At 40.3% G+C, this 15,293-nt stretch overlaps 1 protein-coding gene across 2 annotated transcripts in view; it reads left to right on the top strand.

Moving 5' to 3' along the window:
* LOC118113542 (ankyrin repeat and IBR domain-containing protein 1) overlaps positions 1-15,293 on the top strand; it is a 38,642-nt gene that overhangs the window by 19,383 nt on the left and 3,966 nt on the right. For both annotated transcript variants that reach the window (XM_035163342.1, XM_035163343.2), the window contains exons 11-19: positions 1,684-1,814; positions 5,263-5,397; positions 6,543-6,629; positions 6,997-7,063; positions 8,177-8,322; positions 8,789-8,967; positions 9,115-9,166; positions 14,352-14,463; positions 15,040-15,077. In XM_035163342.1, coding sequence (XP_035019233.1) covers positions 1,684-1,814; positions 5,263-5,397; positions 6,543-6,629; positions 6,997-7,063; positions 8,177-8,322; positions 8,789-8,967; positions 9,115-9,166; positions 14,352-14,463; positions 15,040-15,077 — 947 coding nt within the window. The remainder of the gene's footprint in view (positions 1-1,683; positions 1,815-5,262; positions 5,398-6,542; positions 6,630-6,996; positions 7,064-8,176; positions 8,323-8,788; positions 8,968-9,114; positions 9,167-14,351; positions 14,464-15,039; positions 15,078-15,293) is intronic.

Here is a 15,293-nt window from a genome sequence, read left to right as displayed (position 1 = left end):
ATGTCTGAGTTCAGGCTCTTTTTATAACAGAATAATATCATAGTCTATGCAAGCAAAAGCTTCCTAGTTGCTCCAAGTGAAAGTTGTTAAAATAATGATGTTTTCTAAGAATTACTCCGTTTAGGTCTTTATTAATATTCAAAAAGCACTTTAGTCATTAAAAGCCCATATTTTGGTCATTTACAGGTTTAAAATATTAATTTGAAATTGTCTACTAGAATAAGTCTTCATGCTGCAATGCTCAGCATATGTATTTGTCTTGTACTGTACATTGCTTCTGTGCCTCTTTAAAAGTAGGGTTGGTAAGTTTGTTCTGAGTCATTTTTTATCTTATTTATTGAAATCATCTTCACAAGACAAGAGCAGGACGTTTTAAAGGGTACATCTTTTTCTTTGTCACCTCTTTTTCCACAGTCTTTGGCTTTTGTTACCCAGCAGACCTTTTTCATGCACGAAAAACACTATGACTCACTAAAGGAAAGAGAAAACCACAAAAAGCACAATATGGGCACTTTGAGAGAGCTCCTGAGGGCGAAAAACTGTTTGGAGTAGGACTTTTCAGAGGCTTTGGAGTTTCCTAAGCATAGGAAAATGGTATTATTAAGTTATTTAAGATAACTTTGCTATCAGCTGTAAGTGGTATAACACCTGTGTGTGTGAAGAATCCTGTTTGTGTGCTGCAGTCTGCCCTCTCGCATTTATACTGCAACACATACTACTGCTTTCTACACTCCTCACTGGTGCGCACAACCAGGGGGAATGAGACGTTAATCTGCTGAGCCATATTCTCTCATGACTTCCTCTTGGTTTGTGCTGTAACTCCGGGGCTAAGTTTTCCTCTTAAATGGTTTAATGCTTGTCAGCTAATTGAGCTAACAGTAAACAAACCTGTGTCCAGTTGGATTTTCTGGTACTTTTACTTGCTTCTATTGCTTTTTGCTATGGTAGATTTACATGCCAACCAACACTGCTACTTATATAGACAGGCAAGCAATCACAGAAATAAATGAGCTATTTTATTCTATTATTATCATTTTAATCATTTCTACTATCAATAATCCATAATATCAAATAGATAGAAGTACTTAATTAACAACAGGGTATAAAAATGTAAGCAAATGAATAGAAGTTTAGTTGATCAGCCATTCACCTTACTTTCCTGGATTTTATGTGTTGCAGTCAAGGGATAGCTTTGGATGTCAAATTTCGCGAACTCAACCACAGTCATTACTAACTGTTTATACCTAACCCAATTCAAATTCAAGTATGCAATGTCTTGAAGCAGTAATTGGACTGTGAGCAGACAAATAGATCATTTAAGATGGTCCAAGTTGTTTGCAAATGCCACTTTGTTGAAGTGACAGTCAGAAGATAAAAAGCTATTTTTTTTGTTTTGGGACCATCTTCCACTTCATTTCCCCCAGATTCTGTTTTATCTCTGCATTTTTCAAAAGGCACATCTGAGGTGCTGTGATAATAGCCAATTATTCTCTTTGAAAATGGATGGATGCATGAGCGTCTTGGGAGATGTTAGCAAAATGTATAAGCAATCCATATTAGTCAGCCAGGACAATTTCCCACTCATTGCAGTGACCTGTTTAGATGTTATGGTTAATAGCCATTCTCATTCTGTCTGATCATGCCTTTATTTGTTCTGTTTACCTCTCCCTCCTCCTCTTGAAGTGGCGGGTGTGAGCGAAGCCTACGAGGATGCAGCCAACTGCTTATGGTTGATGAGTAACTCCAAGCCCTGCGCCATTTGCAAGTCCCCCATACAAAAAAACGAGGGCTGCAACCACATGCAGTGTGCTAAGGTCAGTTTGTCTGGAACGTTTTACATATCTGTCTTACTAATGCAGTTCATAATTATCTGACAATTGTATCTCAGGGGTTATTTCCTGACCTATACTGCATCCTTCCACCAATTAATAATAACCTCCTTGGTGGGGATAACCAGCAGCAATAAGAATTACAGTTACACTACCGTTCAAAAGTTTGGGGTCACCCAGACAATTTCGTGTTTTCCATGAAAACTCACACTTTTATTTATCAAATGAGTTGCAAAATGAATAGAAAATGTAGTCAAGTCATTGACAAGGTTAGAAATAATGATTTTTATTTGAAATATTAATTTTGTTCTTCAAACTTTGCTTTCGTCAAAGAATGCTCCATTTGCAGCAATTACAGCATTGCAGACCTTTGGCATTCTAGCTGTTAATTTGTTGAGGTAATCTGTAGAAATTTCACCCCACGCTTCCTGAAGCACCTCCCACAAGTTGGATTGGCTTGATGGGCACTTCTTGCGTACCATACGGTCAAGCTGCTCCCACAACAGCTCAATGGGGTTGAGATCTGGTGACTGTGTCACTCCATTACAGACAGCATACCAGCTGCCTGCTTCTTCCCTAAATAGTTCTTGCATAATTTGGAGGTGTGCTTTGGGTCATTGTCCTGTTGTAGGAGGAAATTGGCTCCAATCAGCGCTGTCCACAGGGTATGGCATGGCGTTGCAAAATGGAGTGATAGCCTTCCTTATTTAAAATCCCTTTTACCTTGTACAAATCTCCCACTTTACCAGCACCAAAGCAGCCCCAGACCATCACATTACCCCCACCATGCTTGACAGATGGCGTCAGGCACTCTTCCAGCATCTTTTCACCTGTTCTGCGTCTCACAAATGTTCTTCTGTGTGATCCAAACACTTTTGTGTTGCTGCTTGTTTTTCTTGCTCCCTTAGCGCTCAGCACAGGGATTCTGATCAGCTAAATGTGCTCAATTTTATTTAGTGGGAAACCTTTAAGCTGCTTTAGAAAATCTGGTTGTTTTATCAAAATTACAAAATGAAGGTTTGACATCATATTGAACTCATATATGGAGTTCATTATGTGTAATAACCTCATGTCAGATATTTTTTTTAATGCCTTTGCTCTTCTCTGTGGGTACAGAATAGCTTACATAGTGCAATTATGGGACAGCTAAGTATTTGTAGGCTCCATAATATCCTCTGTGTAAACAAACAGTTGAGTGGAAAATTAAGTTTTCCACACAAGAGACACACTGTAAACACCCTTAAGCAGAGTATTTATAAAGCATTAAAGCATGTCTTTCAAAGGCAACACATTGGTCCTTGTCAAGATATTAATTATCCTCAGTGGGTGAATTGTTATGGTCCTGGTGACCCTTTGAATTTGCCTTGGGCGTCACTATCAGGCTGTGATGTGTTGTGCCAACGTTATTCTATAGACATGAACAAGTAAGATGCTCCTTTGTTCTGGTGTTGTGATGTAGTTGTAAAGGTGAAAAGGAGCCTGATCCCATTTAAGCTGCTATAAGTCAAGTTCTGCATTTCGCAGTCATTCTAAAAATTCCCTTTACAAGCGTTTGCTTATGATACTGTCATGTTCACAAACAATCCATCAAACAGCCGGGAAGCCAGTAAGCCTTGTACTTAGTCAGGAGCTTCGATCTGACTGAGACAGACAACAGAGAGTAAAACAGAGGTGATGGAGATAAAAAGACACTCGCTGAGTGGTGGAGGCAGACGGTGTGAGACTGATAATCGCACAGTCATGATGCCTGACTGTGTCTCTGTGACAAACACTGTTGCTGGAGGGCAGGCCATGAAAGCAGCCCAGTGCAGTCACACAAGCAGACTCCTTTTGTCTTTGTGACAGCCCTGTCACTGTCTCTGTCCTGGTTAAAGAGGCTGACTAGAGATGGAGATTAGTTTGGTAGAGATGGAGCAGCTTTCACAAGCTGAAAGGCCGCAGAGGGCTCAGCCTCTTGACCTGTTATTATATGTTGAGAAATGGCTTTACCCCTGTTGCTTGGAAACACAGGACTCAGTGTTGCCAAGGAACATTTCTTTGTCTTTTTCGCTGCCATTTCTTTCCCTCCAGTGCAGCCTCACACTTATTTATCTGAAGTCTCTCCATTTCACCCACTGTCTTTTTGTGTCTCTGTGTCCTTCCATTTATGCCCCCCTGCCGTTCATTGATTTTTCTGAAGTACCATATAAGCAGAGTGTTTCCAGGACAACAGAGGTCTCAGCCTTTAGGGTTTTGTGTCGCTCTGGCTAACTTGTCTCTCCCAGAAGTACTTGTTGCACAGGGAGCAAAATCACTTACACCCAAATAGGCTGTGGATTAGAGGGGCTGTAGTGTTCTGTTGTTCTACAGTACGCAATGGGAATTTCTGATCTCAAATCAAGTTGGGTGCCTTCTAGCGGCAGCAGGCTCAGGATCCACTGCTAGGTTCAAACAACTGCTATTTGGTAGTAAGAAGCTTGAGACAGGCAAGTAGATCTTGAGTCCCAGGTTACTGGGTTTACAGCCAAGTCAAGTTCATTTGTATAGCCCTTTTCATACAACAGCTTGCCTAGTGTCAGCTGAGATTGGCTTCCTCCTCCTTCAAAGGATTTGAGGTATAGATAAGGAATGAAGGGATTTCATAGCTGGTATAGAATCAATGTGCTACATAATAAAAATCGTCAACAAAAACATATCAGAAGGTATTACAGTAAAATGGGAAGAGAATAGAAAGGAATCTACGATTATTATAATGGCACAATAATAATACAGATGACCTAACTAAAAGTTAGTTTGCTTTTAATAAAGATATGGTTCTAAGCAGACCTTAATTCATGTCGTAGAGAATTCAAGACATGAAAGACTGAAAGCAGCGGATTTAGATTTTGTTTCAAATCACAGGTCTTTGCTAAATAACATCCGGACATCAGAAAGTTTACACATCTTCCGCCGCAAGCTAAAAACACACCTCTTCCGACTATACCTTGAATAACATTTTTAAAACTAACAATTTAGTAGCACTTAAAATGGCACTTACTTATAGCATTTTGTAGTTTTGCTTTTTTGAAGAAATTGTACTTTCTCTATTCTTGTTGTTCTGGGTTTGTACCCTCATGGTTGAATGCACTTATTGTAAGTCGCTTTGGATAAAAGCGTCAGCTAAATGAAATGTAATGTAATGTAATATTTAGAGTAGTCACACTATGTTAGTTTCGTCAGTCTTTTAACTTGGGGGAACAATCATTTGAGAATACATATAAACCATGTGTGTGTTCACATACCATGACCCAGTGATAGAAGGCACACATTGACTTTATTAAAAAACTTTATCATAAAATAGAAATCAACTCATTATACAGTCGCTGGTCTAATATTTGTAAGTGGCTCACCAGTTTAGATGTGATGGCTGACCAGAGCAGATTTAAGTCTTAATATCTTCATCCTGTCCCTGTAGTGTAAGTATGACTTCTGCTGGATCTGTCTGGAAGAGTGGAAAAAGCACAGCTCGTCAACAGGAGGCTACTATCGCTGCACCCGCTATGAGGTCATCCAGCAGGTGGAAGAGCAGTCAAAGGAGATGACTGAAGAGGTACACACACACACACACACACACACACACACACACACACACACACACACACACACACACACACACACACACACACACACACACACACACACACACACACACACACACACACACACACACACACACACACACACCTGACAGTCTGGCCAGCGATTTGGATGTGTTATGCCGGTAGAGGGCAATGTAGCCTTGGGTCTTTTGCAGGAATTAAAAGCAAGCTCTCATCGTCATGCAAACTCAAATTTCTAGTCTTTAGCCCCAGTGGTACCTTAAATGACATCACTCCAGGCAGTTTATCAGATCAGAAAAACGAGATTTTCTGGAGCCACAGAAAACCTTCTTCCCATATGTTTTCGTAAGACCTGTAAACAGACTTTGATGTGTAAAATTGGTGGAGTTCCCCTTTAACACATTTAGAAATAAATAACAACCACCTTTTTTTACATTGACATTTTTACTCACCACTTCCTAAAGAAACATCAGCACAGGCAATGATTTTCTCAGCCATTGCACTGTATTGCACTACATTGCACATATTTATATTTTTCTTACTTTGATATTTTTTCTATAACTTCTTAAAAGCACAGTATTCATAGTGGAAGGCAAAGAAAGAATTTTATTGTACAGGACTGCATATAATAATAAACGCTTCAACTGAACTTGATAATCAATTTGATTGTCAATTGGCTCATTCTTAATACTCAACTTAAAGAAGCAAAAACATGATGGTGTAACAAAGCACCAAGATTAGTATTTCGATTGAAACATTAGTCCAAGGGAATTTTTGTGGAGAAAAAGTATGTTGAACCAAACATAGATATTTGAAAATGTCGAAGAATAGTGCTTGTCAGTTTGCCTACACATGTACTCTATGCAGCTTAAATAAGCAAGAACACTTTAACATATACATTAACCTTTGTCAATCCCACGTACCTTCATCTAAAGTTGAAAAGAAGAAGAAGTCCATTCTCAGTCTGCACCAGCGTTCCTCCCAATCACAAGCACTGATTTCACCTCTGGCACTACTCACTTATTTTGACTTATTTGGGCCGCTCTCAGCCAGAGTACCTACACACGCCTGTGAGGGGGAACAACACTCTCGGGAGTTTATTGACTGTGACTGGTGTTTCATCATGGTTTTTCAGGCAGAGAAGAAACACAAGAGCTTTCAGGAACTCGACCGTTTTATGCACTACTACACGCGTTTCAAGAACCATGAGCACAGCTATCAGGTAACCACCTCTGACTTTGCCTTCTAATGATGTGATGTCTGCTTTGTATAATGTTCAGTGGATGTTAACTGGCACATGTCTGCATATGCGGCTGTGCTCTCTGAGGCATTATACTGTCAAATGTTCAATATTTCTGTATCCTGTACATCTATAATAATACTGGAGAGACTGTCCTACGTTTTGGGGCTTGTTATGGAAGCAATAATCAGACATCACAACCTCGTTAAAAAAAGGTCTAGTGCTCCCACTTTTAAATTTGTTTAGCCTCATATTCTGGCATTCTCTTCAGTGTTTAGTCCAACAGTTCTCTCAAGATGTTTTTTCCAATAATTCACACATAAAACAGCTTCTGTCTTCTGCACAATAGCTGGAGCAGCGCTTGTTAAAAACAGCCAAAGAGAAGATGGAGCAGCTCAGTCGAGCCCTAAGTGGAAGTGAGTCAGCAGTCTGCACAACAGTATCACTCTTCATTACACATTTAGACACATCTTAATCTGGTCCTCTGATACTGAGCTTTGGGACATGTGCAGGAGGGAGAAGAAACACAAAGGTGTTTCAATAATGTATTAACAACAGTGAGTCTGGTTATTATTCAGCAGGCGTGTCTAAGTTACAATAAGGCCGTGCTTTGTGTAAAAAGTTTGTTGAGTCCTTTAAACCTTCGTCTGTACAAGCACTGTCCACCTGTTTAGCATCCTCGAGTTTAGTTCAGATTCTCAACAGTTGAAATTTCAGTTGAGATATAACGGCAGTGGTGGTATCTACATAAGTCTGCAGGGAAATGGATCATAACTCTGTAATTAGTGGAGTTTTGTTCAGTTGAAGGTTGCACAGGTTTTCCTTCATCATATAGTGACTGATGGCAGGTTTTGTTCTCTAAACCTGTGTCCCAATTAAGGGGTCTATGCAGCCCACGAGGACCGCCTCCTTCATAGACCACGAAGGCCGAACCAAAATTAGACGATCTGGTCCACAAAATATTTCCATCATCTGCGTCACCAGCTTTTCCACCCGTACTGCTGTTACCTAGCAACAGAGCTGCAGTTGGACACAACAAGAAAGTTGTAATGTCCCTCTGTTTTTTTTAACATGTGTACCATTAGCCGTTCTGTTTACATATCTTCGCTCGCTAACGCCACTACCTCTTTGAAAAACGCTACGTCACAGAAGCGCAATGAATCCTGGGGATACGTTGCCCTGAGAAGGATTCTCAGTCTAAAATGATGGCTCCCGCATGTGTAGATCTAAAATGGTGGGGGGCAGGGGCAGGGGCAGGGGCAGGGGCAGGGGCAGGAGGATGTTTTTCCTATTTTCACCTGGACAGTTCCTTGTTTCCCATCAACCTAGATCCCTAGAGTCATTTGAAACAGTACCTACATCGCACTAAGCACATTGTAGCTTTTCCTCTCTATGCTTTGTGCAGAATTTCTCATTTAGCACTGATCTGCTTCGAAGTGTCTGTGATTTAGGATGGATTCAGGGCTGTATTTGACAAAAGTAAGGCAGGTATTCATTTTGTTATCTGAAACTCTACTTCTTGTTCCCAGGGGAAGGAGGACCACCTGACACAACCTTCATTGAAGATGCGGTCCTAGAACTTCTGAAGACTCGCCGCATCCTCAAGTGCTCTTATCCTTACGGCTTCTTTCTGGAGCCCAAAAGCACAAAGAAAGAGATCTACGAGCTTATGCAGGTTTCAGTGTTGAGAAAAAAGACAAGTGTTCACAGCAGCCAGTCTTGTATGGGCCATTAAAGATGTGGGACTAAAGCTTTCAACCTCATGAGCTTCACAGTCTACCCCAATTATACCTGCACATCTCAGCTTCTACTATAAGATCTAGTGTTATATTATTTGTAATCACATGGAAAGACACAAATTGTATTTACCTAACACTATTGGCTTTTCAAATTCTGTAAAATGACCATGCAAGGCTCACATAGCTCTTATAATTTTTGTTAAAGCTTATAAAATTGATTGATAATACATTGTAGCAGTAAAAGTAGTTCACTTAAAGGGCTATTTCTTAAGTGTCCTTGAACATCCCAGTCTGGAATAAATTAGACATTAAGTTAAACTTTGAGTGCATTCAGACACTAAAACCACTCATTCTTTTGAGTTTGCTAAAAGATCTCTCAGCCAACTGTGTTTCTCTCCTCAGACTGATTTAGAGATGGTTACTGAGGACCTGGCTCAAAAAGTCAATCGGCCTTACCTGAGGACGCCGCGTCACAAGATCATCCGTGCGGCGTGTCTGGTAGAGCAGAAGAGGCTGGAGTTCCTGGCCTCAGTAGCCAGGGGTGTGGCCCCCAATGACTCTCCTGAGGCCCCCAGGCGCAGGTAACATACAGACTAATCTTTAGAGAAGAGAGAAACTGTATTACTGATCCAGTTGAAATGATCAAATGAGACTAGTTAGGTGTATAGTACTTAAAGTTACTCACATTTGTATTCTGGCTAAATGTTGTGTGTCTTGGTCACTTGCAGTTTCGCTGGCGGAACGTGGGACTGGGAATATTTAGGCTTTGCATCACCTGAGGTAATCATTACAAAGCCTTTATTAAGTTTCAGTGAAGTTTTGTTCAAATCTTTGTAAGCCGACACTTGGCCTGAACGATGTCAGATTTCACCTCAATTTCACCTGATGCCATTTCTGCACAGATTAGATCTGCCTGGTCACAGCTCAAATAATCAGAATTGTTTTTATAAACCTTTACATCACAATTATTCATTGTTATCTTAAACATGTTGGCTTCATTTTTTACAATGATTTGGTAAACCTACAGTTAAAGTTTAGCCTGAGTGGTAAAATAAACATTAAACCAGTTCAAATCGAATCAATAATTTCTTTCAGAGTTGTCAGTAATAACCCAGTCACCACTTTATGCACCCATACCTGTATGAATACAACAGAAGATGCGGCTACATTATACCTGAATCTCTCATCTGCTACATGTCCATGTTTGACGTGGTTAATTAGTGTGATTGTAACATTTACCTGTGATTGGTATGCAGCGCTGGACTTTATGCATTAAATGGATAGTTCACGAAAAATGAAAATGTACTCATTATCCACTCACCACTATGCCGATGGAGGGGTGAGTGAAAGTGTTTGAGTCCACACATGACTTCTGGAGTCTCAGGGGTAAACAGTGTTGCAGCCAAAGTGACCCCTTCTTCAGACGTAATAAAACTACAGACAAAAACACAACATGCTTCCTTACTGCTCGTGTGGTCCGCAAGCCCAGATATTAATATTCAACTCGAAAAGAGGTCATTTACACCATGTTTTAAGCCTAAAAGTCCACTAATGGAAGTAGCGATGCCGGGGGCATAGCAATGCTAACACACACCGTGCACGTGCCCTTGGGCGAGCGCTTGTGTGCAGTGTGTGTGGTTTTCCGGTGTGATGTGTGCGAACGTGAACGCGGCTCAGGAGGATATCAGAGGACATTTAGGCTTAAAACATGGTTTAAATGACTCCGTTTTGAGTTGAATATAAATGTCAGGGCTTGCAGACACTTGGATGACCTTTAACACAAGAGTTACTCTGGTAATGTCACAGCTAATCAGTTTTGATTAATTGCAGAAAGTGGAATCATGATTGTTACATACAAGCCTCCATCAATATGTATCTCTCAATCTTTAATAATGCTGCTTTGGCTGCGTAAACAGCTCTGACAAACCATGATGACCCAAAGATCATCATGTTATTTAATATTCTGGAGAAGCCAGATGGTTCAGTGTTCCCCTGTGCACACAGTTGGAATGATTAAAAGCACAGTGCTCTGGCAAACACCTAAGCAGGTTGCTCACGATCATTGCACATTAGTAACAGACGTTTGTAGTTAACACTTACACTCATAAAACTAATGACCACATAATGGTTTGATTATTGACCTGCCTACTTCTCATGCACAGCTTGATGCATGCACTCGATGGTGGAGCATAAGTCAATGCTCTGCAGTTAGTACTGTGTGTTTCTATTAATGTTGGGTTAATACACGGTGGCAGCTTTCAAACATACAGGGTTTCCATCTGGAACAAATTCCCTCAGCTCAACAACTCAGTCACTCCTCAGACTTTGTCGTGCTTCCTTCTGAAGTGTTAAAACACAACACCAGTATGCAAATCTGACATCAAAAATGAGCTTCTCTGGTTATTGTGCGCATCTGTTAACTGCTTAAAGCGGCTGTTTCCCTATCGTCAGTGAAACAAAAGGAAAGATTTGTCTCGTCTGCCAGTTTGAAAAAGACATTTTGAAACACTTCGCCCTCTGCCTGCTCAGCTCAATCACAAGTAAAGCTTTGTAAAGATTCTTTTTACTTAAGTTTTACGAAGTAAACAGCCACTGTTGGAAAAATAATTGTTTCATTCAAATCAGGACCCACTGTGTTAATTGTGTTGTTTTTACCATTTCCAAACTGAAATCAGCAAGCTATCGAGCGAGTAAACCTGATGCAGCAGCTTGTCTGCAAGAGACATGACTCACACCGATGCCAGAGGGACGTTTAGAACAAGCTATTGTGCTTTTATGGAGCATTCTGCTAATCATAAAATGTCCAGTTATGTTGTAATAAGTTGTTTATCAGGAACGGAACTCCCATCTGATCATGTTGTTGTTTTTTTAATTATAAGATATGAAGCCAAATGAGGCATTATCTTAATGCATATATGCTTCCTGAACGGTGCTTGACTGTTATTGATTTATCTTTATTGACGAATGTCATTTTCAAGCCAGCATAAAGCATGTACAAGCTGTAAGGACAAATTAAATTAAACCAGGTAATTTAAATTATTAAAAAGTCATTCAGTATTTTATTCTTTTTTCATCGACAATTAAATTCATAGTTAAAACTGCCAGATGCCAGAAACACCATAAAGTTCTTAAAGCATATCTATTGTCCTAATGAAGAGGCTGTGTCTCAGCTGCAGCAGTTAATGGGGACACCATCGTAATAATCAAAGTGGGACGACACCACCTCACAGACGCAGCTACAGATGGTCCGCTCCATGGTTCTTACAATGCCGGCAGATCACTTTATAGTGAGCTATTTTTAGAGCGTATGGAAAAGAGGGCGTTTGGGTGACAGGCTTTTGATTATAAGAATATGACTCAATGACTTTTGCAAAGGCATGAGATGATTGAACGGAGAATACAGTTGATTATGTCCCGAGGTGCTGATGTGCAGATGTGTATGTTCAGTCCAAGAAACACCAGAGAGCAGCTGTGTGTTTTTCACCAGATTGGCATTGAAATGATCTCTCAGTTGACCTCTGACCACTACAAGTACTGAAGCTATGTATACACTACATACAAATGCTCTATTTTGTTTTCAGTTTCTATGTAGTATATGCCAAAATTAGTTATATACTCCCTGTAAAATTTGATGTCAGTGGATATATTTTATGACTTTATTAGGCTGCATTATACACTATTCGTCTGATGTCATCACACCATTATTGTATCTCTTGACATGTCAGTCATTGTTTCCTTCATTGATGCAAAGAAGAATCTTCACACACATTTAATGGCAAAGTAAATAGGCCCAATTTATGTTTATATGTGTGTGAAATATGGTCAGAGTTACAATAATGAACAAACACAATCTTTTCTTCAATCTACTAACTTCACAATCTTTCTATTTATACTAATAACACTCGTACCGAAAACATTGTTGAAACATTCGCAGTGTAGGTTAGAAAAAGGATGTGAGCCCCAAGGCTGCCGAAATAAACCAAAGCTAACTGGAGACAAGAGTTAGTGAACCTGGTGTCAAATCAATGAAAGCAGACAGGAGGTGGAGAGGTTAGAGCAACTTTAACTTAAAAAAACCCCCACAAACATTTAAAGTTTGCTTTTTCACAAGAACCATCTGCTGTTGAACCGTGGCCGACAGGAAAGAGAGATCTCCGAAGGCTTCTCAAGAAGTGTTCATTTGCAAAAAGCTGGGAAGGGTTAGAAAGATTTCAATGAGTATAGAGATGAGTCGTCCACAGTTAGGCAAACTATAAATAAACATGATTTAGTTCAACAACTTCTGACAAAGCAGATGCCCAGAGTTTAGGCGTGTGTTGTCCACAGCAGGACAGAACAAACCTACTGAGGCCAAAAGTTTGCCAAAGTGCATTTTGACTTTCCACAACACAACTACAACTACAAATATTTGTTTGTCTGATTGAACTAAGCCAAGATTAAATGGGAAGAACATGAAGCACTAAGGCTACATCAATGCTGCATGTTGGTGTAAACAGGAATCAGATTGTCTACTCTGCTGTTGGCGGCTTAGTCACTGCAAAGGAAACTATGGTAAAGTTTAAGACATGGGTTTACTTTTCTTGCACCGACACAGAGGTGGAACTGTGGCTGACTGTGAGCAACTTTTTGCCTTCACTGCTGGTACTTGAGTCAAATCAGGAAGCAAATGTGGGTGAGTGCGTCATTGTTTCCAACATGTACTATTTTTGCCCGCCCACACTACAATGCAGTCCCAGAGTTTTCAAACTAAAACTAACTAACTAACTAACTTCTCTATTTTAGACACTCAAAAACACAGCTTGCCACCATTGCAAGTAAAAATTCATCTTATTAATTTCTCACAAGTTCTTCTGAACAACAAATTAAATGTACTACAGAATAACTTTAAACTAAGAAAATGCTCCATCTGCAGTAGCCCAGTCAGATCCCAGACCTTAGTGGAGATGTCCAGGAATGACCTCAGGAGAGCCGTTCACGCCAGACACCATAAGATTATGTCTGAGCTGAAACAGTTCTGTTGGAAAGAAGAGACAAATTTCCTCCTGAGCATCGTGCAGTTCTGATCTGCAGCTACACAAAGTGTTTGTTTGCAGTTGTTTTTGCCAAAGGACGTTTTAACCAGTTGGTAAATCCAAACATTTTCTCCACCAGCTTTGTGAAAGTGCAGGAAATGTTTCAATAAAGACACGAAACATTGTCATAGTTTTTGTGTTATCAGCTGAAGCTCATAGTTTGTCTGTTGTTCTGACCAGTTGATTTCAAAGGGTTCACTTTCTTTTTGTTGTCACTCAAACTTAACCTGGACAAAATATGGATATGGATTCAAATTCATTCTGCAAGTAAATACATTTTTTATTGACTTTCTTTTTTAATAACACCACTTTCATGTTTGATAAGGTATTCTGGTTGCCTCTGAGATTAGTTGGGCATATACCCACACACACACACACACACACAAACGCACGCACGCACGCACGCACGCACGCACGCACGCACGCACGCACGCACACACACACACACACACACACACTCGAACATCTGCACCTCAGGCCTCTTGTTGCTTAATTTCCAATTCCTTACCAGTCGGAGTTTGTTCTGCTTGGATTCTTTCTAGACTGGTGCCTAATGACTAAAGGCTTGGTCTGGAGATAAAAGGGTTTGAAGTTTGAAGTCTTGTGGTGCTGATCTTTCCACGAACACAAGCCTCACACCAGATTTAAAGCAAAGCTCTCTGCTACTCGAATCAGAGTCACACGTTTACATATTGACGTATTCATTCATTTTGACATCAATAAAAGAGTGGGATATGAATTGATTAAAACAGGAGCCATGTATTGCCAATCTAGAACTTGTTTGACAGTTGTGGACCAAGTGATCAGATAAATTAAGCCATAGAAGTGAATGTAGACAATGGTACTTGGTGACATGTGTTATTGAAATGCCTTTTTCTTCTTGATCTTATAAGGAGTATGCAGAGTTCCAGTACAGACGGAGACACCGACAGCGGAGGCGAGGGGACATGTCCAGTCTGCGTAGCAGCACACCCGACCCCGACGACCCCAGCGACAGCGCTTTAGGTACTGCAGTGGACGCACAGCGTTCCCCCTCTGGGGTTTCTAACTTTTTTATCTTGGTTGAGGACTTGGTAATTTCATTAAAGCTACATTATGCAAGTTCAGGCAAGCAAAGTGTTTTCATCCCACCCCCTCACCTACAATCCTCAGCGCTGTCCAACTAATGCAGGAATTGGGAGCGTGCAAATTAGAGTACAGCCTCAAACTTTGAAAAATCACAGCTGCTCAAGTTCAACAAGCCAATATTTGCAATCCATCAGTGTCGTCCATCACGCTGCTGCTTTGTTTTTGGCTGCGTGGAGTGAAAGATGGTCAGAGTTTGCAGTTTTGAAGCCAGCTAATTGGTTCTGTTTTTCCAACAAGGATTAATTGATTTCAGACCAAGATACTGAATTAGTGAATTTCCAGAAAAAGTGCTGAATGCACATGCTCCGTCAGGTTGCTCTCACTTGCTGCTTTTGCAGCGTTCATTGAAATGGAGAAGATTTTCCTGAATGGTCTTAATTGCTATCAAAGTGCTGCTGTAAAGAATCAGTTTTTCTGTATGTGACTGTTTTGTCAATCTCCTTTTCTCCAAAGATGATGTCGGAGGTGGACGAAGACAAGGTCCTCTGATGGTGAGACACAGTTTACAATTTCATCTCAACCAAACACCTCAGCCTGTAAAACCTTTAAGATGATAACACATATTTCTCATAATCAAGTTTCTGGGCTTGATAATGATTTTGTTTGACCATTTTTAATTTAGTTTTACTTCAAAGGCAGTTTTAAAGAACACTTTTAAAAGTTTTGATGCACTTCCTACTATGGTTTTGCAGACTGATGAATTATAC

Source organism: Hippoglossus stenolepis, chromosome 8 (genome assembly GCF_022539355.2).
Source record: "Hippoglossus stenolepis isolate QCI-W04-F060 chromosome 8, HSTE1.2, whole genome shotgun sequence".
Classification (NCBI taxonomy): domain Eukaryota; kingdom Metazoa; phylum Chordata; class Actinopteri; order Pleuronectiformes; family Pleuronectidae; genus Hippoglossus; species Hippoglossus stenolepis.
Note: the sequence above shows the minus strand (reverse complement) of the source record. Positions and strands in the feature narration are given on the sequence as shown.